Below are 21,743 nucleotides of genomic sequence, written 5' to 3'. Positions count from 1 at the left end.
AATTAACCTTCCGTTACTCAAATTTAATAGTGCGCAATGAATATAGTCATTTCAAGGACTACTAAGGACTGTTTTGAATGCCTTTCAAAACAACGGGAACAAACAAGGGAATAAAGACAGCAAGGATGGGAATTTTCTCAGAAGACAAAGGTTAAAGAGATTGGCAGATTTGTTTTCTATGAATCTGACCCACGTCTAATTGACCCAGGAATCTAGTTCTGTCTATTGTAATCCTATTAGGAAAATTCTTCAAGGACTTGTCTTGTGTTATAAGACCCTTGTAAGACTTGTAAGAAGTTAACAATTTCGCCGAATATGATTTCCGAAAGATTTCTTTCTAATCAGTCTAAAGATTTGTTTCTAATCCTTTCGTCCGTGTGTTAAGGATGACATCGGCAGGAATTGCTTGTTTTATTGATAACTGTGAAATGCCGACGAAATTAAATGACTTTGGGTTTTCATAATTACAGCATTTTTTTGAAATCTTTAAATGATATGAGAGTAAATGTTGCCACGAATGCAATGAGGATTTATTTTTATACAGATGACAAATGTTGGCATGAATAGAGTATAATAAGTAATGTGAAACTAATACGCTGAGGAACGCATAAGACTGCTTAAAGTATTCCGTGATGACTGCTCATCGAAGATTTATGACGACACTTTCGTGTGTTTGCAAATTTTTTCGAACATTCCTTAAAAAAGACTGTGTACTTATTTTTTCGTAAGATAGGTCATAGCGAGTGTCGCAACTGTAGCTAAAGGTAATTTTTGATGTTTTGTGTAATAATCGGTGTTGACATAAATTAACATTTTGCCGACGCGGAACAGAGAACTGGGTGCTAACGTAGTACGCAAAGGCTCATGGTTAGTACGTTTGTAAAAAGAGACGGTTGAGAAACTTGTGACATTCTACGGTTAGCCTTGCCACTAGCACTTTAACATAAGGTTTATTTTTATTGCATAAATAACGTTATTTGATTTATCTTTCATTCTGTTGTTTATATATCAACCTTAAAACCTCAAAGGTGGTGCCACTGCATTTGGTCGGGGGCACACGGTCCCTATTTTTCCTAATAAGAGGTTATTGGGTTTACGTGTCCAGCTTTGGCGCATGTAGGATGTTATTTGATGTATCTCTTTTCCAATTTGTTGTAAGTTTATTGTCACAAATTAAAACATATCTTGGGCCTGGCTGAACAACGCGCCCATGCCTCAACCTTTGAGTGTGTTCGGTTGTGTAGTGAAGGCAAAATATTTATTTTTATTTTCTTTTAGGGAAATTCCTTTTTCTTAAGGTTTAAACACAGCGAAGAAAGAACACAAGGCTAACTGGTACTCAAACACGAGCAAAGTGACATTTTAGACCTCAGGAAATATCTGCACAAAATGCTATTACATTTTAACGTTGGCATTTTAATCTTTATCATCTCGACTTCATTGTTGGAGATTGCACATAGCTGTGGCAGAAGAAGGCGCAGTTGTCATGGTAAGTTGTCAGTTATTATTCTTGCATTCATCCTATGTATTATTTGTTCATTTACTTCAGTAGTAATGTGTGACCAATTGCATGAACAGTTAAGTTGCGTGACCAAATTTGGCAGAAATGTCAGAACAGTTCCAAAGTTGACTGTAAAGATTTAGGAAAATGATCTTTATCCAATATCACAGTAATTCAATGATACGTTTTTTTCAGAAAAAGTCACGAATTTGAATACTAAAGTTTGGATGCTGTCCATAGGGAGGAAAGTTTGAAATCAGCGTGGGAAATCTAAGCCCCCCTTCCTCATGCCTACATATACAATCATGGACAAAGTCTTGGGACAAATTTGCACTTTTGGCGCTTTTGCCCACGCGCTAGACGCGAATACAACTTCACCTGCTTAGCCTCGTCCCCCTACCCCACACACAATGTTGAAAACTAGTACCTGCAAGTTTCAACATTATATTGGGTGGGGAGGGGGAAGAGCAACGCGTTTTTAAAAGGAAAGCAGCGCTTTTTTCAAACGTCAGTATAGTTCGTTAAATTACACAAGTGTCCCAAGGACTTCTGTCCACGATTGCAAATGGGGTTATTCAGCAGTTTCCTCAAGGTTATATGTAGGCTTTTATTGTAGCTCATCTCAAATTCGTCTTCAAAAAACCACGTGTTCTGTTTTCTTACCTGTAGCAGTACATGGCGGATGGAGTAGATGGTCTCCAGTTTCAATAAACCATTGCAGTTGCAGTGGCAAAGTTCGTCAGGTTCGACGCTGTACTAATCCTAGTCCCCGCTGTGGAGGATGGTCTTGTTCAGGTGGCTCTACACGATATGTTAATTGTAACGAATGCAGTTGCAACAATGGGGGCTGTCAGCACATCTGTGAGGAAACCGACGCGGGACGTACCTGCTCATGCCTTCCAGGATATAAACGCAGTGGAACTTCATGTACTGGTATGTGAATACTAAGAACTTGACGAATGTAGTCAAGTTTCGTTAGCCCTTCCGTGGAGCGAAAGGTTTTGTTCGATTTTTGGGTTCTGACTCGCGCAAGAATGACGGTGAGAGCAAACAACCGGCCGAAGGCAGAAATGGGCGGTCGTACCCTTGGGCAGCGGGTTTCAAAAATGAAATGAAATTTCGGTCACTGTCTATTTTTGCCATACTACGCCATAACGATAACATATGACCATAGGTTTACTCTGCACTGGTGTTTAAAGCACAGAAGGCTACCATTAATATAGCAACAATAGAGAATTGTAGTTTTGGATCATATTCGATTCTATCATCAGGTTATCTAGACAGCATACCATCACAACTTTGGCAGCCAGTTTTTTGATTGGTCACTTTACCCATACATGCTAAGAATTACATCGCCGACTTTATAAATACATGATGTCGATTTTCCTCCGAGAGAAACAACGAGCTAGCTGTATTTCCTTTGACGTAGGCAACATGGCATGATGTTGCCATATCATTTGGTAATTACGCCGTGTGTTCCAAACAGCCGCCATTTTAGATTCCTCGATTTTTTCAAAACGTCAGAGGACCACTGAAATAACTTTAATATATTCAAACTCAAGTGCAAAAAAATGCTAAGAAGCCTTAAAAATGTAAAACGACTTGCTTAAAGCTAATTTCTTATAATAAAATCACCTTTCGCTTAAATGCTTAACCGAGGCTGGCTAAAAAATTGACGTTCCATCAACAACTGAAAGAAACCAAAGAAAGCATGCTTTAAAATTTCCGAGACAATAATGAAAAGAAAAAAAAAAAAAAACTAAGTTCAGTACAAAATTATTTCCATAGAAATACGTTGCGCTACAAGTGATTGGAGGACTCCGGATAATGGCGTCAAAAACCCTCAACACGTCTGTAGTGATGGACGGAAAGTAAAAGTGAATACATTATGCAGGGTTGAGTGTAAATTTGGTTACCAGCTTGAAGACACCTCAATTGCAACAGCTGTGTGCACTACACAAGGCAACTGGAACCCAAGGAACTCTCCTAAATGTATCGGTAAGTATTTCTGTGTTATCATGGTGAGGCAAACTTCATGGTGGTTGTTGAAATTACATGGATTTTAGCTCTGGGTCGTCTCAGGTTGGTTTTCGTCCTTTTAACCATTCCGAGATGGCGTTTGCTATCTCAAAAGTAAAAAAAAGGAAATAAATAATTACACAAACAAGATATAAAATAAATAATTAAGCAATAGACCACAAGTTTTTATGGTTTATAGGCTGATAAACCACGCGGGATGTTGGAAGAACGCGAGAAGAATTCGTAAATCACGAGCCGCAGGCGAGTGATTAACGAATTCTTCGAGTGTTCTTCCAACGTCCCAAGTGGTTTATCATGCCTTTAAACCATAGAAACTTGTGGTATATTGCTTTTATATAAAAATTCAGAAGACCCTCGAAATTTCCATGAGTTTATTGGCACAATAAACCATAGCTGATTGACCAATCAGAGCGCGCGCATTGATTTGATTATATATAAAATTAAATAATAGATGATTAAATAATTCGTATAGCTCCAATAGTAGACCTTTTCTTCTGATATTTGATGAAGTATTATCATATGACTGGTATTAAAGCTATCATTTTGTTCTTGAATTAAATCATTTATAACCGAGAAACTCGCAATTATGTGAACGTGCCCATACATTCTCAGTAATTTAACAAATATTTTTTCTAGCTTGAGTATTTGAGCTATAGATCTGATATATAATCTACATCATTTCTGCATTATTGACTTTAAATCAGCTCATTTTAAGAGAGAAAGAGTTACGATTGCTTTTGGTTTTACTTCTGATTGGATGAAAAATTGGCGGGAGTTTTTTAAGCCAATCGTGTAGCGTAGTAAGCGCAAAACCAATTACTTTTCGACACTCAAATGAAAACCACTCTATAACAAAGTTTTTTAAATTTATCTATTTTATTTGTTTTATTTATTCCGTTTCCTCCTGTCCTAGACTGAAATAAGAAATCGAAAAACACAATCAATCAAACAAACAAACAAACAAAAAACAGGAAACACACACACACACACACAAAGAAATCACTGAACGTATCGTGTCTGTGCGGTTGCCCGGGTTGAATAAATAAATAAACTAACAAACAAACAAATAAACAAAGAAATAAACAAATAACTAACTAACTAACTAAATAAATAAATAAATAAATAAATAAATAAGCCCACCAACCTTAGTTGACAAATTTTAATGAGTTAACAAGTTGATTTGATGTAAACCCTATTTAATATGTATCTTCTTTACTAGGATTTTTCTTTAATCTTTTCCACTTGTTTATCTTTGTAAACAATTCGTTTTTAATTATTTATTTACCTATTTATTTACTCAAATGATTTTTTTTTTCTCTATTAGCGAAAAAATGTAGCCCCGTGGTTCTTCCTAATCGTGGACGCGTAACTCCCTCTTCGTGTAAGACTGGGGCGTCTCATGGTGAAACATGCGACTTTAAATGCCTGGATAACTTCGAAGTCGATCACACTAAAGCTTCTTGTTACAATGGAGACTGGAGTACTAGTCCGTTTTTCAGTTGCGTCGGTAAGATACCAAAGTAACCCGTTAATTTGCGCAAATTCTTTAGGCCCCAACATAAAATGCTAAGGCGACTCAAAAAGAGACTTATGAGACTGCAACATGCGGTTTCTCTTTAGTTATTTTGAGTGATACCAGGCTGTGGACAGTCTTGCACTCTAGATGTAATGATATCTAATTGAAGAAAGGGAGAAAAGAAGTGAAACAGTTCAGTGTAGAAACCGAGCTGTGTCACTATCGGTATGACTTTGTTTTACATTGTCACCGGTTCATTCGTGATGAATGAATGTTATCGCGCCACTCCACTCTTCGTCATGCTTCGTCACGACACGACACGCCTCCTCACGCCACACCATCCCACCACGCCACGCCACGCCACGTCCCGTCACGTCACGGCCCTCTACGCCACGCCACGCCACGCCCCGTCACACCACTCCACGTCACTTTTCGCCGCGTCACACCACCCTGCGTCACGCCACGCCTCGCCGCGTCACGGCACGTCATGCCGCGTCGCACCTCGCCATGCCAGATACCTATAACCATGAAAATGACCAAGAATATGGAAATGTAAAATGTGATAACGAAGAGGTTATATTCCGTTTTGGATAAATCAAAATGCTAAATTTGGTAGGGACTTGGCGAAACTAGTGAGAAGTATTCTCCACATAACCCCAACTTAATACTGTTGTGTTTTATTTCTCGTCTCATTTATAGACAAAACAAAGCCGGTGTTTACGAGTGGATGTCCGTCAGACCAATCTGTCATTGCCGATAAAGGAAAGACGGACAAAATGGTCTACTGGCCGGCAATTACGGCTGAGGATAATGATGGTGAAGTTCCCGACATGGAAGTTACTCCAGTAGAGATTTTTCCGACAGATACATCGTATAAATTTTCAAAAGGAACCCACGTTGTAACTTTTACGGCAAGGGATCAAAGAGGAAATTCACGATCTTGCTCTTTCAGAGTAGAAGTGAAAGGTAGTAGATGTCGGTTGTTTACGGTGGTTATTTACATTGGTAACAGCTACTTTCCCTTCAATTCTCGGTCTTACTAAAACACTCATATAAACTGTAATGGTTGACATCCTTATATGAACCAGTGGCAGATCCAGACCTTGAGCTAAGGGGGCGGGGGCACGGTTTTGTTTTGCTTGCCCTGCCGGCCTTTCTTCTTTCTGTGATTTCTTCTTTTTTTGCCCAAAATAAGGAGTGGGGTGGAGGGGGGGGGGGGGGTGCTTACATGGAAAAGCCTTCAAGCGCGGGGAGCTACTGTCAATTGGTCTTGTGCATACTGACAAAAAGATCATTATCGAACGTTGCCGGGCAACCAGACAATACAGGACAATACCAATACAGAAAGGTCCAGACACACAAGAACTGTCATAGATCAACTTTCTTCCCACGTGCCAGTGGAACTATCCATCCCAGCCAGTATATTCTACTGAATGCATTAAAGCCTCTCTTATGCATGACCTAGACATTAATGACCTAATATCTAAATGTCATTTCTACAATTGCGGTTAAAAAACTACTTACCGTGTCCTTGTGTGCATATACACATGTATCCCGTTCGGTAGTATCTGTACAGTAATTTAGATTGAAATTTAGAACACGTACACTACATTTGCCAGTTTCAACAACTCCGAATACAGAAGATGATCTGAACTACAGGTCTTTTCGTTTGTTTATGTAGTTCTTCGATGTAATCCTTTGGTCCCGCCTCAAAATGGCTTGCTGGACCCGGCAAATTCCGATTATTTGCTTGGTACCAAGTGCGGGGTTGAATGCCTTAAAGGGTATCAAAAAGAACCACCAAGCCCTCCGAGGGAATGCGAGAAGAGTGAAGATGACGTTACTTATTGGACAGGGGAAGAGACAAATTGCACAGGTAAACACCTGCAGTGGATATGGTTGAGTTCATCATCTTGTTTACATCCACTATAGCTACTTGCAATTGTAAAAATTACATTAAATACCCTCCGAAATAAGCTATCCAAAAACTAAGCCTGTCATGCCAACTCTCAGGCACAAAAATCTGTCTGTTACCTATAATTACGGTTATGCACTGAATCTCGTTTGTATTTGAGAAAGATCGAGAAGGAAACACTCAACCTGCAACCTGTGACTCTGCATTCCGCGATCTTTCCTTTCGACCTGTGAATGAATTGGAAACCAAAGAATTTCCGTGGGGTGTTTTGGAAAACCCAAATAGTAAATAGCCAACAACGTATGGTGGAGAACAGTCACATTTAACCTTGGTAGCATTAGGGTTAACCCAGATAGCGATCATTTTAGTCTTAATAGCGCTTTGCTTTTCCCATAAATAGTTCTGACTCGACGTCAGTTTCATATAGCTCTTAATAATACAAGATGTACCCTTACAGCTATTGAGAGTAAATCATTGTCATTTCAGTACACCTTGAGCTAACTGCATTGCTATTTAGCATGACCTTGGTGCTATTCAGGCTGAAGCATTTATGTACTTACTCGTCACTATAAGTGACTATTCGCCACTATTCGGGCGCTGTGCTCTATTTGCTATTCAGGTTTTCCAGACAGCCATCTGTGTGCACTTGTAAAGTGCCGGTAAACGTGTACCAAACCTAGAAATTCGACCGTTCGTGCCACAGCAACCAATAAGTTTGGTGACTTCAATTCGTCACAAACAAGTATGCCACGGTTGTGACACTATAGCTTGACATCTGTGATTTTTCCAGTTTCATATTTATTAGTATTATTTATTGCTGACCAAACGTGTAATCCAGTACCTGACTGCAAGAGGTTTGATTAAACATATTACTATTAACACGAAATTACTGTTTTTGCAGCGTTGAAGTGCCCAGCCATTCCAGTACCTCCCAACATTCAAATGACAGGAGCTGGATGTCAAGATAGCTCTCCCGAGTTTGGGACAACCTGCTTTTTCGACTACCAACCGGGATATAAACGCACTGAAGGCTCTCGCTCTATAGTGTGTAAAGCTGACCAAAAATGGAGTGGCTCACCCCTCCAATGTCAAGGTCAGAAAAACGTTTATATCAAGGAGCAATTGTGGTTAGAATTTACGCAATGCATGATCGTGGACCTCACAATCTGTAATTAAGATTCAAAAGTATCATCCTTCAGTGCATGCTCTGTAGAGCAAATAGGGATTAAACGGGATTACAGCTTGACGAATCAAAATATTAATTATATAGAGGACCATTGCAAAGGTATCTTTTCTAGATGAAAATTGTTTTTCGAACAGAGATTTGTGTATTTTGTTTTAGAATTCCACTGAGAGTTCACCCTATTGAGAGTAGAGCCAAAAAATGAAAGTCATGAAATGGTCAGGTAGACTCTTAACGCAAAATTTAATTGGTTTAGATCTTTTCTCGGTTCCTCTCTCCAACCCCTGCTCTCAATAGTCCAAGACCACCATCAAATAGTGCACAATTTTTAAAAATGATACTTTTATTATGTTTAGTATGAGATAATCGAATATTGAAAGGCTGTCATGGTAGTATATTTTCTGTAAAATAATATAGTCTTTGCTTCATCATGCTGAAGCTGTGACATGTCGCCCACTTCCTGTGGATTCAAAAGGACTCTCCGTGGAACCTGCATCTTGCGAAGTGACCAATTCCTCCTACGGAGCAGAGTGTCGGTTCCAATGCGCATCTGGATACAGGCTTGAAGGACCTTCCATAAAAACATGTACCCAGAGCGGTGACTGGTCTTTCCCTGCAAACACCTACTGTAAAGGTACGTTATGCCGTCTCAACCTGTGTAGCTAGTGTTGTTTCGCCAGCAAATACTTAAGTTTTACGCCAGGGGCCCGTTTCTCGAAAGTCCCGGAAACTTTTCGGGCCCGGAAAGCTGTAGCAAAATCTCTACCCTTACTATTACAGAGCTGTTTTGTTTACATATTCTTAATATGAACAGAGGTTCCCTTCATACAAGAAGTTTCAGGCGTATACACTTCTCTGTTTTAGATACAGATGAACTAAAAATGGCTTTACGGGCCCGGAAAGTTTCCGGGGCTTTCGACAAACGGGCCCCAGAGCCCATAATCAGTCTTATTTTGTAATGACCTTTAATTGGGCTCGGCTACCGAAGCAAAGCAACAGGGCGTAAAATCCCACCAGCTTCGCAGGCAAGGCCGTTTCGGTCCAATTCTCGAAGCAGTACTTGGACCTTTTAAATTACTAGTATAGTTTTCGTGTCAATTTTGTCTCGATATTTGCCGTAATTGTAGCTGGAACTTCTGAATAAAAGGAGAACAACAAAGTATATCTTAGTAGTACTTTTAAAAAAGAAATTTGGTATTCATGAATAAAGAAAAGATGACTTGGATCTGAACTCCCATAAAAAGAAAGTGAAATAGAACTGTGGTACAGTGTTCTCTTGAACAGGAGCTGACATATTTCTGAAGCTAAGGACAACTTCACTTTCAACATTTATTCTATTCCATTTCTATGCTTTTCTAAACAGATGTTTCCCCGCCTGACTTTGGTAATTCCTGCCCCGATACAATTGTGGAATATGCTGATAGGAATTCTAATACTAAGATGATCAGTTGGACTGAACCGCATGCTATAGACAATTCATGGGTCGCACCAAAAGTTCAGCTTGTTGGCAAAAGTCCTGGTGACGTATTTCCAGAGGGCATCTATACTGTCAAATACATTTTTACCGATGACAGTGGAAATATAGCGGAATGTTCATTTCAAGTCTCTGTATCCGGTAAGCAACTTTAGGAACTCAAAGTGTCCTGAGTCGGGTCATCTGTGAAGGGATCGCGACGGGTGCGGTTGTGTGAAGGAGGACGCAAGTAGTGTAATTTGAATGCTGAATGTGACCCAGTTTTGAAGTTATCAAACAATGATTCGGCCATACATATGTTTCTGATTTATAAATGTTATACATACCACAATCTATACGTATATGAACATGGACAAAGGCCTCTGGTTTGTTATCACGTTCTACCACGCTCACTTCCATTCTTCTCTGTCTTTTGTAAATATTGCTTACGGGTTCATCTATAAGCACCTCTACGACTGCAATTTAAAAGGTTGACACTTTCTTCGTTTTCCCATGCCTTTCTATTGTGGATTTTTTGTGTAGACGTGCGGCTGGGGATTCTGACACTCTTGCTAAACAGCAGACACCAGAAATCCTTACACTTATCTCATCGCTCCTCCGAGCAGGAGGTCTGTATGGGAAAATCTTGACAGAGGCCGTGAGTACAGACCGAACGCAGTGAGGTCTGTACACACGATCGGGGTCAAGATTCTCCGATGCAGACCGACTAAGCTCGGTTAATAAGATGTTTATTTAGTAAATGGTTTGAACCCAGGAGTATCAGTAGCTCGTATAGTGTGATCGTCCGGGTGAGGGTAGTTTTGAAAAGAACTGTTTTTGGTGACTGACGTTTCGACAACCTGAGCGGAAGTCATCTTCAGAGTCAAGTGAATAGTGTTTGTCAGTCGATGATGTTATAAGTCTGGTCCGTGTTTTCAACTACTGACTCTGGATAGCTGGTACACTAACCTAGAACAAACGCCTCTTAACAGATGTCAACAACCACCGGCGCCTTACAAACGACTTATCCATGACGGAAACGAAACCGACAAAGGGACTTCCAACAGACCGACTTAATTTGACTAACAATAGACGGACCAAAAACCGACTAATTTGACTAACAATAGACGGATCGAAACCCACCAATGACTGACGACAAACTTTACACGAGTCTTTCAGCCAATACCATCATGAACTGACCAATCATGTTCAACGGATCAGACTTATAACATTATCGACTGACAAAACCTATTCACTTGACTCTGAAGATGACCTCCGCTCAGGTTGTCGAAACGTCAGTCACCAACAACAGTTCTTTTCAGAACTACCCTCACCCGGACGATCACGCTATACGAACTAAGATGTTTATTATATGGCAAACGAGAACAATTTAATTCATTTAATGTAACTGGTTTGTATTAGCTGACATTTTGCTTGCGAACGACGATGATGTCCTCTTTACTTTTTTTCTCATCAGGTTATTTTTTTTTCTCATCAGGCCTTTTGGCACTTCCATAAATAAATATTGTTAGAAGAAAATAGTCAATATTTTTGCATTTCAGTTTGCAACTTTTTCATTTTTCATTACCGATCTAGATGCCGGTATAGATGGGTCTAGACCACTTCCAATATCGATTTCAGCCAAACAAATTCGTGAATGTGGTAGTTCCCAGTGCTTGTGAGACACAGCCATATAATAAAGTTGCCGTAATGATTTTCATTTATGTAAAGTCATTTCAATTCTAGTTGATAATGCCAGGTCGATCTAGACCAATTTCTTTTGACCATCGAAGCTCAAGATAGTTCTACTTTTGCTACAACTCGCAACGATCTAAGACTTCCGAACCTGTATTTGTCAAACGGTCCAATACAAGTTCTGTCGCACAGTAAGATAGTACCGGCATAGTGGTAAGATAAGGCAAGGTGTCGTAAATAGACGAAGGGAACAGTTGAAAAAAAGAAAAAAATCAAAAAGCAATTACTGGACGAGGTTGAGCAAAATATCGTGATTTGTCAGTGACGAGCAGATCTATTTTTTAACTCAGCCTTCCGATTCGGAAAATAATTGATCTGCGAGACACTTACAGATCACGACATTTTGCGATAACCGAGTTCAATCGTTGTTTTACACAAGAAGGTGGTTTAAATTGCGCATGAGCAGAATATAATTTGCAGCAAAACACGTCAAGACGGTATAACTCAATGGCAGAATATTATTTGTAGGTAGTTGGCTCTCCGCCATTGAAAGGGAAGAAATCCTTCGGTTGATAATAAATTTCATCATAAAATTATTTTCCACGTTACAACCTTGTTATTTAATTGTTCTTAACTGCTATTCGCTTAATTTCGTTAAAACTTACTAAAGGTTCCCAATTTTTCAGTGTTGTACTGCGTACCAAAGCTGATAGCTCCATGGAGTGGCATAGTGTCGTGTTCTTATGGAAATCGTTTCGGATCAAATTGTTCGTTTACATGCCGAAATGGTTACAGTATCAGGGGTTCTGTTCAACGCCAGTGCGAAGCTGAAGACGGAAAGCCACCTGCTTATTGGACTGGAAATGAGACACACTGTGAAAGTAAGCCTGTGATATATTTACTACGTGGATATCAATCAATCAAACAATCAATCAATTAATCAGCTAGTCAGTCAGTCAGTCAGTCAGTCAGTCAGTCAGTTATAATTAGTCGACCAACCAACCATATAACCAATCAGCCAGTCAGGCAGCCAGCCAGTTGGTCGGTCGGTCAGTTGGCCGATGAGTTGGTGAGTCGGTGGGTCGGTTGATCAGTCGACCAGTCGGTCGAGGGGTTGGTGGGTAGGTCGGTCGATCAATCAAGTGATCAAGCAGGTATTTGCTCACGCATATCGTCTGAGCGAAAAAGTTCGAGCAAAATTCATAAATTCATAAATTCATAAATTCATAAATAAGGTCTCTGAAGAGTCTCTTGGCCGAGACGAAACGTCGCGTTAGACTTGCCACGATCCTTTTTTTTCACAAGTATTTGACAATTCTGTTATTATAAAAAAATCATATCCCATAGAAACAATAAAAAAAGGTTTGAAACCATGAAGTCCTTACTACTTTAAAAACTTAACATACCAAAATACTTAACTACCAAAATATTATAACAACGATAAAAAAGTGACATGCTAAATGTTCTTTTTCAGTTATGAAATGTGATAAATTGAATACGCCAGCCAATGTGGTCATGTCAGGATGTGGAAGGGCGTCAATTTCCTATGGTGATAAATGCCTGTTTTACTGTGAACACGGATACAAAGCTGTAAGTGGAACAAAAGAGAGACATTGTCGGGAAGATGGAACTTGGTCAGGTTCACCTCTAACATGCACAGGTAAGTTGTCAAGCGGCACTGTTTCTCAAGGACCGATGTTAAGATGATAGACCCGGACCCGGACCTGGATCCGGACCCCGACCCGGACCCGGAACCCGGACCCGAAACCCGAACACGGACTAACACCCAGAACCTGAACAGATTAAAGCTGGCATTTACATTCTTATGTCGACGAACCACTTTCATTTTTGTCGGGTTTCATATTAACTTAGCAAATATAGTAATGCACCTTCGTGCTTTTAAAATGTTTTTCTGTTTGTTTATTTAATGTCAGTTGTCCAGTGCAGCTCCCTAACTCCACCTGAAGACGGCAGTGTCACACCAAGTCAGTGCCTCAACAACCCTCCATTTGGAACTCTTTGTCAATATACTTGTCAGAGAGGATACCGAGTCATCGGGTCACAAATACGGGTTTGCTCTTCTTCTGGCAAATGGTCGTCCAATGCGCTCGTTGTTTGCAAAGGTACTTGACAACATTTCTTTCACTTTTAAGGAGTTTTTGTCTGCAATTATAATAGAGATGTTCTGAATCGTGTTGGTGTTAATCGGATTGTTTGTTAGAGAGTTAAATAAACGATAGAATTGCCCTTGAAACAATTACAACAGTTGAATGTTTTGACGACTGATTGGTGGTTTTACTCTTTTCCCCAGATTAAGACAATCTGAAAAAGTATATCTTAGCAAGGGCTATTGGAATCCACAAAGAAAACTGGGGGTAGCGAAGCATTTTTCCGAGCTGATTTTTTTTTTTTTTGTGACAGATATTGAGAAACCTGCGTTTACGCTTTGTCCTGGAAACTTTGAGGAATATGCTGACAGTGCAGTGGACTACACCACAATAAAACTGCCTACTATCAATGCTACAGACAATTCAGGTCAACAGCCTCTTGTTAGCTGTAGTGGAATACGAGACAAGTACTACATCGGAGAACACGTGGTAAGATGCATTGCTAAGGATGGAGCGGGAAACGAAGACACATGTAAATTTTCAATTCAAGTGAGATGTGAGTATTTTAGTAATCTTTGATTCCAGTCTTATCATTAATCATTTCGAGCAAACCTCAATGTGATCACCGATGCTGAAATCATGTTCTAAATTACATTAGGCCTGTCCCCGGCGATTGTGCTCGTAAAATGCTGCAAATTAAAGTTGCTCACTGGAAAACCAAAACGTTGTTAGAAAATTGCCAAAAATTCAAAAAGTACCTACCTAAATTTCAAAAGATGTCGCTTAAATTTCTTGATATTTTTATATACCCGTTAATTAAAAGCTTCATTTTTCGTTCTTCAAAGTAATTGCTAACATCAGTCAAAAAAAAAAAAAAAAATAGCTTGAAACTTAGCTTTAAAGAGTTCCTCGCAAATATGGACGAAATTTTAAGACACTGTTAAGTCTAACGGAACAAAACGCATGGTTCATTTGACCTCTTGCCGAACGCTGTCAACTGACTGGTTATGTGTTCAAACTTGGTTGATAAACATTCATTCAAGAAGTTCGCATAAGTTGAAGTTTCATATGAAATCGATGACTTTTTCATGATTGATACGTGCTCTTAATCTTTACTTTGCTCAAAAGTTGCTCAGAGAGGCAAAACCTGCTTGAGGTTCCTAGAACAAAAAAAAAGTTGCGCCAAACGCCAAAAGTTGCTCAAAAGTTGCAAAGAGCACAATCGGGACAGGCTTATTGTCAATGCCTCATACTTTGGAGGATTATCCCCTGGTACTAACTTATTGCTTTGTGGAATATTTTTACATATCAGTACTTAGCTAACAAAACTTTTGCTTTGTTTTTCGTCTATTGGAAACTACAGAAACACCCTTGGATCCGTGTGTAACTTTGGATATAGGACTTTGATTCCACTTTTACTATCAATCATTTTGAGCGAAAGTCATTATGATCACAGGATGCTGAAAACATGTTCCCATGCAGTATCCCTTTGAGGACGTCCTTGGCTCAACTCTTAGTTTATCGATTCACTAATTAGTTATTGTCCCATCAATGTATATTAGGCAAGGAAGCCCAGGGAAGCCAATAAAGCTTACGTAAAGGATCACTTTAAATACCTAAGTCTTAACAAGAGAATAAAAACAAATGCCACCGCTACACAAAATGATGATAATTTTGGATGAAAAGAAAATACTTTAATTGGAATATATAATTTTTTTAATCAAAATACTTTATTTGCATTTCTTGCATATTCTATTTTCTTCAAGATAATTTTATCTTGCTTAGCAGTGGCCAAGTCATCAAGTCGAAAGTGTTTTCTCCATTACCCACTACATACTTGTTTTCTAATTAAATGTAACTTAACATTTGTTTTCTTCATGATTTTGTTTCTTCGTTAACCAAAACGAATCTTGTGTAATTGAAATAAGTGTAATTAATTAAATTAAAGTGAACTTGAACTTGAATTTGTGGAAAACGTTTACATGTAATATATCAAACACGAAAGACCTTGTTTGACCACATTTCCAAACACCGAGAAGAGGGTTGAAAATACGACTCGCAGCGGAGTATTTTTGACAAACGTCGAGGAGTTTTGTAATATGGTCAAACACTGTCTTGAGTATTTGATATTATCTTCTCAGTCGAAACTAAAACTGAGGAGAAAACGGAGAAATAAAATCGTAAAAATCTATGCTAATTACAATCATACATGTATATCCAAACACCATCACGGTGATGGTTTCCTTTGTTTGACCTTGATCAATTATTAATGAGTTTGAGAGGTGTACTTCTATAATGACGCTTTAATTTTATTTTCACCTTTTTTATAAAAGTTATCTACTGTTGGCCTCCTTTTCCACCTCGAAATGGCTTCATTATCGGTAACTGCAACAACACACTTGGTTCCGTGTGTAGCTTTGGATGCAAAGAAGGGTACATTTTACAGAATGGAGCTACGAAGCGCACATGTGTGCTTAAGGCGCCCGATCAAATACTAGGACACTGGGACGGAACTGAACCATCTTGTAGAAGTAAGTTTAGGATTTGATTTGTGATATATTTTTAAAATATCCAGGTAACTACAACAATAACTTTATTTACTCGCACATTTACAGTTTTTTTTATATTAGTGAAATGTAAAGACAAAGAAAAAAAGTGTACTATATGAGTCTGGAAACTGAAGTAACCAAGGGTTTTCTAGTCAGCCTCCAGTTGTTATGTTTCTATGGAGTTTTAAGAGAAAAAAAGCTATTAAGAGAATGAGATATGTACATAAAATTGGAAAAAAGGAGCTTATAGAAGTATTACCAGGTGTCTAGTTTAAGCAGGAAAGATTCCAAGCAAAAATTCTTTCATGTCCAAAAACGAACTAGAACATTTCTCCTTAGGTTATTGTTTCCGGGGTTCAAAAAAAAAGTTGTCTACATATGGATGACATAATGCGTTGTTTGCTAGTGTCAATGTCACACGGTTGGCTATTAGTTTCTATTTCAGTGAATTACCGTCCGTCTCATTAATTCAATATGTAAGGTCACTGTAACTATGTGAGGTTGCGCCTGCAATTGTGACTCAGAGAGATTTTCCGCCAACTTTGAACTGAGAGGACGTACATTTTCGGGGTTTTCTATTGCAAATCTTCTTAAGTAACAATTTAATAGCGCATTTCTGGGGTTCTAATTTTATTTTATTCTTACCATTTCAATGTAAGATTGAGTGTGTTTTCTATATCCTTTAATGAAAGATTAAGTGTGTTTTATTCATGTGAAGTTCAAAGATGCAGTGTTCTTTCGGCTCCCGAGCATGGCTGGATCTCGCCCTGGTTTTGTTCTACTGAAAGGCCTGTTCAAGGATCATCTTGTAAAGTGGGTTGCCACGTTGGATTTAGAGTGGTCAGTGGCGTGGATCAATTTTTCTGTGGATCAAATGGACAATGGAGTAACGACACAAGCAAAATTCTGCAGTGTGAAGGTAAGCTACAACTACGCACTGATAAGGCACGGCCATCGAACAGCCAAAGGCAACTCAGAAAACTTGGAAAATAAAGTACTTCTTATGCCAAAGCTAGTGCACGCACAATTAGTCAATAGCCCATGAGGCGAAGCCGAAAGAGTCGAATGGGCTATTTATACTTGATATTTCATTTGTGTTTGGTTGTCTTATTCGAATATTGCCCTTTTGCTTCAATCGTCTTATTTTAAGCTGCACACAATTTGGGTCTTGCTTCTGACCTCAATCCACGCGCAGTATCTTATGATTTCCCTACTTCCAACGGAATACTCCAGAAAATTCATTTTTTTTTTAAGAATTGAAGCTGTCGCACTGAAAAAAATTAAAAAAAACACACACACAGATAAACCCTTTTTGGGAGGTGCGGCGCGGCCTAATAATCAGCGGAGCGGACTCCTGATTGGGCTGGGCTCTGAGCCCTAGCTGGGGTCAGTGTATCTCACAGGAACCAGTGAATTAATTAAATGGTGGGGGTAACCTTGCGTAGTTCCTGTACGGCTGTCTCCCAGGTCTTCACGGTCAATTGATTTCGGTGACGTATCCCAGACGAACGGCCCGGAGTAGCCTAGACAATAACAGAATGCGCATTTGTTTGGATGTACAGGCCCGCAAATGATACCGGCCGCCCGTAAATGATCCCCAGACGACAAATGATCCCAAAATTGTACCGGAAATGATCCCCAGATTGTACCGTAAATAACCTCCGAACCGGAAATTGTAGCCTCGATGGAAATGTATGGACTCAGGAATTTGGACAGTAGATTTAAAACTTATGTCATCTATTTTTTTTAATTACTGTGAAGCTCAGAAAACCGAGAACACATTGATTTGATTCTGAAAGGTTAATTGTGAACTGAACCAATCACGAAGTTCAGGTCAACTTCAGTCATTCTTACCAAATAAGTCAGTCGGAGAAAATGCTGAGTAATGATAATGATGATGATGATGATAATGATGATGACGATGATGAGGATGACGATGATGAGGATGATGATGATGTGGATGACGATGATGATGACGATGATGAGGATGACGATGATGATGATGACGATGACGACGATGACGATGATGATGAAGATGATGAGGATGACGATGATGATGACGATGATGAGGATGACGATGATGATGACGATGATGAGGATGACGATGATGATGACGATGACGACGATGACGATGATGATGAAGATGATGAGGATGATGATGATGATAATGATGATGACGATGACGATGACGATGACGATGATGAGGATGATGATGATGATGACGATGATGATGATGAGGAGGATAATGATGATGACGACGACGGCGACGACGACGACGACGATGATGATGATGATGATGTGATACAAACTTTTTTATTTGACATGCACGTCAACTAGAAGCCTAAGTGGCCAACTCTATCAAGTTTCAAATGCTAACTGGTTGAGACTTATAAATTCTGTTCAACTACGGCGGAATGTTTTAATAGTTCAGACTAAGTTAAGTTAATTTCGCAAGGTAATTACCGAACATAGAACTTTTCAATTTTCGGGTTTTTGCCTAGGCCAGAGGTTTCGCCCCGGACCGCGTGACCCGAAACAATTGACCTCGGCGAAATATTTGAGGCCTTGGAACTAGGCAAGGGGTAACCGTGCATTGCGCCGGCGTGAACTCAGTCTTTAAAGCACTAGCCATGTGCATCGTAGGAAGTAAGTCACAGGGTGGGTCCAAGGGGGGGGGGGGGGGGCATGTAATCCCTCTGTGTATGGTGACAAAGGTGGAATCCCAGTCGAACTTCAACTTCCGGTAAGTTTCGTTCAACTTCTGTTTTCCACCTTGTCACACACAGAGGGATCACACGAGTCTTGAATGACAGATGCACAGGCTAGTAGTAAACAATTTCACACAAGTAAACACATTACTGCAAAATGTTATTGGCAAACGTGTCTTCTACAATCTTTTTGTCATAGAATCTAGCAAAGGTGGATTTTGACTTCCATCCAGCCTTGTCAAGAATATCTGCTAATGGAACATCACTCAGCTTTGACTTAGAAGTTGAAGCTGACCTTGTGCTATGAGGCTTGAAAATGTTTACATCAATGCCTGAACTTTGTAGTACAAACTTAACCCAACGACTGATCGTGTCTCTAGACACTGTACCGTACGGTTTAACATAACTCAGTAACAGTTGACTACATGAACGAGTCTCCCTTGCAAACTTTGCTCTTGTCAAATACTCCTTAAGGACTAGCGTCCTGTCCAGGGGACAGTGGAAATACTCCTAGTCACACAGTCACTGTTATCCTATCCAACCTGGAGATAAACGCCAGCTAGATGGGACACTAGCCTAGGACTCGCACTTAACTGCTAGCTAAAGTTTACTTACGTACTACTTACCTATTTTAACGTAAGTCTTTCTCCTTATTTTTTTGGCAGACGTTACTCCTCCGTCTTTTGAGAACTCCTGTCCTTCTGACATTCTTGTTTCATTAAATATCGATGGCATTGCAGAGGCAAATTGGACAATTCCAATAGCCACAGATAACAGTGACAATGCACCAGCCGTTACTGTCAGCCCCATCGGCGTTCGTCCACCATATAAGTTCAATGAAACAGCGGTTGTAACGTACACTGCTGTTGACTCAAATGATAATGTCGCTTCGTGCACCTTTCGCATCAGAGTTGAAGGTAAGACGGTTTATGCCTATTCAGTTTCGTATAAATTAATGTAATGCGAACCTATCTGTAAGAGCCTATCAATAAAGTAATGCCAAGAGATGAATCTTACTCCAGCGTGCCAGCTGTTCGGTTACCTTATCGTAGTTAAAACGGGGCTGACGCAACTGCGAAGAATGGCTAGAAGAAAGAAAGAACCCTTATTATTCAATTACGTTTGACCAGGATGAACGCTTCAGATTCACTAAGGGAGCACAGCACATCATCAACCAGTTTAATCCAGTTACCAACTTGTTTTGTGGCTGGAACAAACTTACAGACACTTGAGCTGTAGCGAAGGTTAACTAACTAACCGGATGTGAAAGGAGATGAAATTATAACCAAAATTACACACTCTGAGTCCCGTCCCCCAAAACTCAGTTATTCTCGCTATATATACGTTTGCCTGTATTTCTTCCGACAATGAATTCAATATAGCTATAACCTTTACCTTTCAGACGACATGGGTCCTCAGGTTTTGTTTTGTCCAGCAAGTTTCACCATCAGAGCCACAGCTCAAACAGCCATCGTAACCTGGGATGCACCGATCTTTAAGGACAACAGTCTGGGCATTATTGAACCACAGTGCAGCAGACAGAGTGGAGATTCCTTCTACTGGGGGGACTGGAACATATACTGTCGAGCGCATGACAATAACCCAAACAATGAGCCAGCAGTGTGTAATTTTGTTGTAACTGTCAAACGTAAGTGGCGTCACTTCTTAACGTATTGGATGCTTGAGAGCTAAGGATCGTTTTCATGAGACATCATCAAATTCCAAAATCCAGAATTAAAGGGCTATTAAGTTTTTATCCTTATCAGGTATAAGGGGATCTAAATTTATATCTGTTTACAACTTGCCAGGTCAATAACATGCTTGGTTTGGAAATCAACGCAATTTGAATTTCAGAGTTATGGTGGTGCGCGACATTAAGCTCCGATTGCGTTTATCGAAAAATGTACGCTTGTCCAGTGATTTTTAGGCTTTTGAGAAGTTTAAGTATCAGGAAAAGTGCCTGTGTAAGTGTTTGTTGCTTCAGTTCAGATAATCAGTGGACAAGATAGTCAAAGTAAGTTCCAGATGTTTACACTATTTTCCGCCCGCCATATTGGTGGACCACGGAGATCCACCAACATGGCCTCTCTATACTGAGCTCTGTAAATTTGTGCAAGACATTTCGACGAATATCTGAACTTTGGGAAAACGCAGAGACTTAAAACTTGGAGAAGTGCCTTCTTTGCTTATCTCCCATAACATAACAATTTCTTCACTTTATCCACTGCAGAGTTTTCGATTTATGTTTTCTTTGCGTAACAGTGAAAACGATCTACATACAACTTTAATTTCGTACCATTGCATCTAAACAAGAAAACGGACATATTTTAAAACTTCTTATTTGAAAAGGAATTTTAAAACTAGGGATACAGGATCTATATTGGAATTCGGTCGCTTTTTCGTCGTCCAAGAGAGTGAAATTTAACTGCTTTAATGACAAATAACAATGAAAAGGATTTGTGTATTGAAAGTATCCTTCAAGTTTTAAGACCCTTTCATAAAAAAAAATGATACAGCGAAGGTTCACTTACATTTCAAATATTAATATCCCTTACTTGGTTACATGTAACTATTCACCCTCACAGATGCCACTGATTACGTCGTTTTATCTTTCCTTTACGGCTTGCAGCTCGACCTTGCAGAGCGAGACGCCCACCAAAGCACGGCGCTATGGCTTGCGATGATTGGATGTTTGGAAGATTTTGTTCCCCATTCTGCAATGACCTGTATGACTTTGCACAGGCTTTGCCCCTTTTTTCAGTGTGGGCATGCGGGGCGAGTGGAGTGTGGTTACCACCTGGCAATTGGCCGGACTGCGCAGGTATTAATTATGAATTACTCGTTATTCTGTGCCCAACAATGTTTTGAAATACCGTCCCAAATTTTGGCACCGTGGTCCAATGCTTCTGGCCTAAAATTAACTCGACGTTTTAAAGGCATGGCCATCCAGTCCAAGATTTCTAATTTTCAATCCATGAATTACACCCACCTTTTCAATTTCCGAGCCATTTGCTACGGAATAAGTGACTTTATAGCGGAGCTCCGGCGGCTCGAAGGGCCACCAAGCGGAGCCCC

General features: G+C 39.7%; 1 protein-coding gene across 3 annotated transcripts in view; it reads left to right on the top strand.

Annotated features, from left to right (window-relative positions):
• The window catches only part of LOC110049068 (uncharacterized), a 46,983-nt gene that overhangs the window by 8,997 nt on the left and 16,243 nt on the right, over nt 1-21,743 (top strand). For 2 of the 3 annotated variants that reach the window (XM_089287472.1, XM_089287471.1), the window contains exons 2-19: nt 1,279-1,489; nt 2,171-2,434; nt 3,290-3,499; nt 4,866-5,048; nt 5,757-6,023; nt 6,739-6,933; nt 7,874-8,065; nt 8,595-8,789; nt 9,519-9,770; nt 11,990-12,184; nt 12,778-12,963; nt 13,238-13,426; nt 13,725-13,967; nt 15,745-15,942; nt 16,679-16,879; nt 19,334-19,585; nt 20,071-20,316; nt 21,298-21,489. In XM_089287472.1, coding sequence (XP_089143598.1) covers nt 1,390-1,489; nt 2,171-2,434; nt 3,290-3,499; nt 4,866-5,048; nt 5,757-6,023; nt 6,739-6,933; nt 7,874-8,065; nt 8,595-8,789; nt 9,519-9,770; nt 11,990-12,184; nt 12,778-12,963; nt 13,238-13,426; nt 13,725-13,967; nt 15,745-15,942; nt 16,679-16,879; nt 19,334-19,585; nt 20,071-20,316; nt 21,298-21,489 — 3,760 coding nt within the window. In that variant the 5' untranslated portion in view covers nt 1,279-1,389. The remainder of the gene's footprint in view (nt 1-1,278; nt 1,490-2,170; nt 2,435-3,289; nt 3,500-4,865; nt 5,049-5,756; nt 6,024-6,738; nt 6,934-7,873; nt 8,066-8,594; nt 8,790-9,518; nt 9,771-11,989; nt 12,185-12,777; nt 12,964-13,237; nt 13,427-13,724; nt 13,968-15,744; nt 15,943-16,678; nt 16,880-19,333; nt 19,586-20,070; nt 20,317-21,297; nt 21,490-21,743) is intronic. The other variant, XM_089287473.1, reaches the window with a different exon arrangement.

This window comes from Orbicella faveolata, unplaced genomic scaffold, assembly GCF_042242905.1.
Source record: "Orbicella faveolata isolate gen_17 unplaced genomic scaffold, um_ofav_v1 contig_14, whole genome shotgun sequence".
Taxonomy (NCBI): domain Eukaryota; kingdom Metazoa; phylum Cnidaria; class Anthozoa; order Scleractinia; family Merulinidae; genus Orbicella; species Orbicella faveolata.
This window is presented reverse-complemented; position numbering and strand designations above follow the sequence as displayed.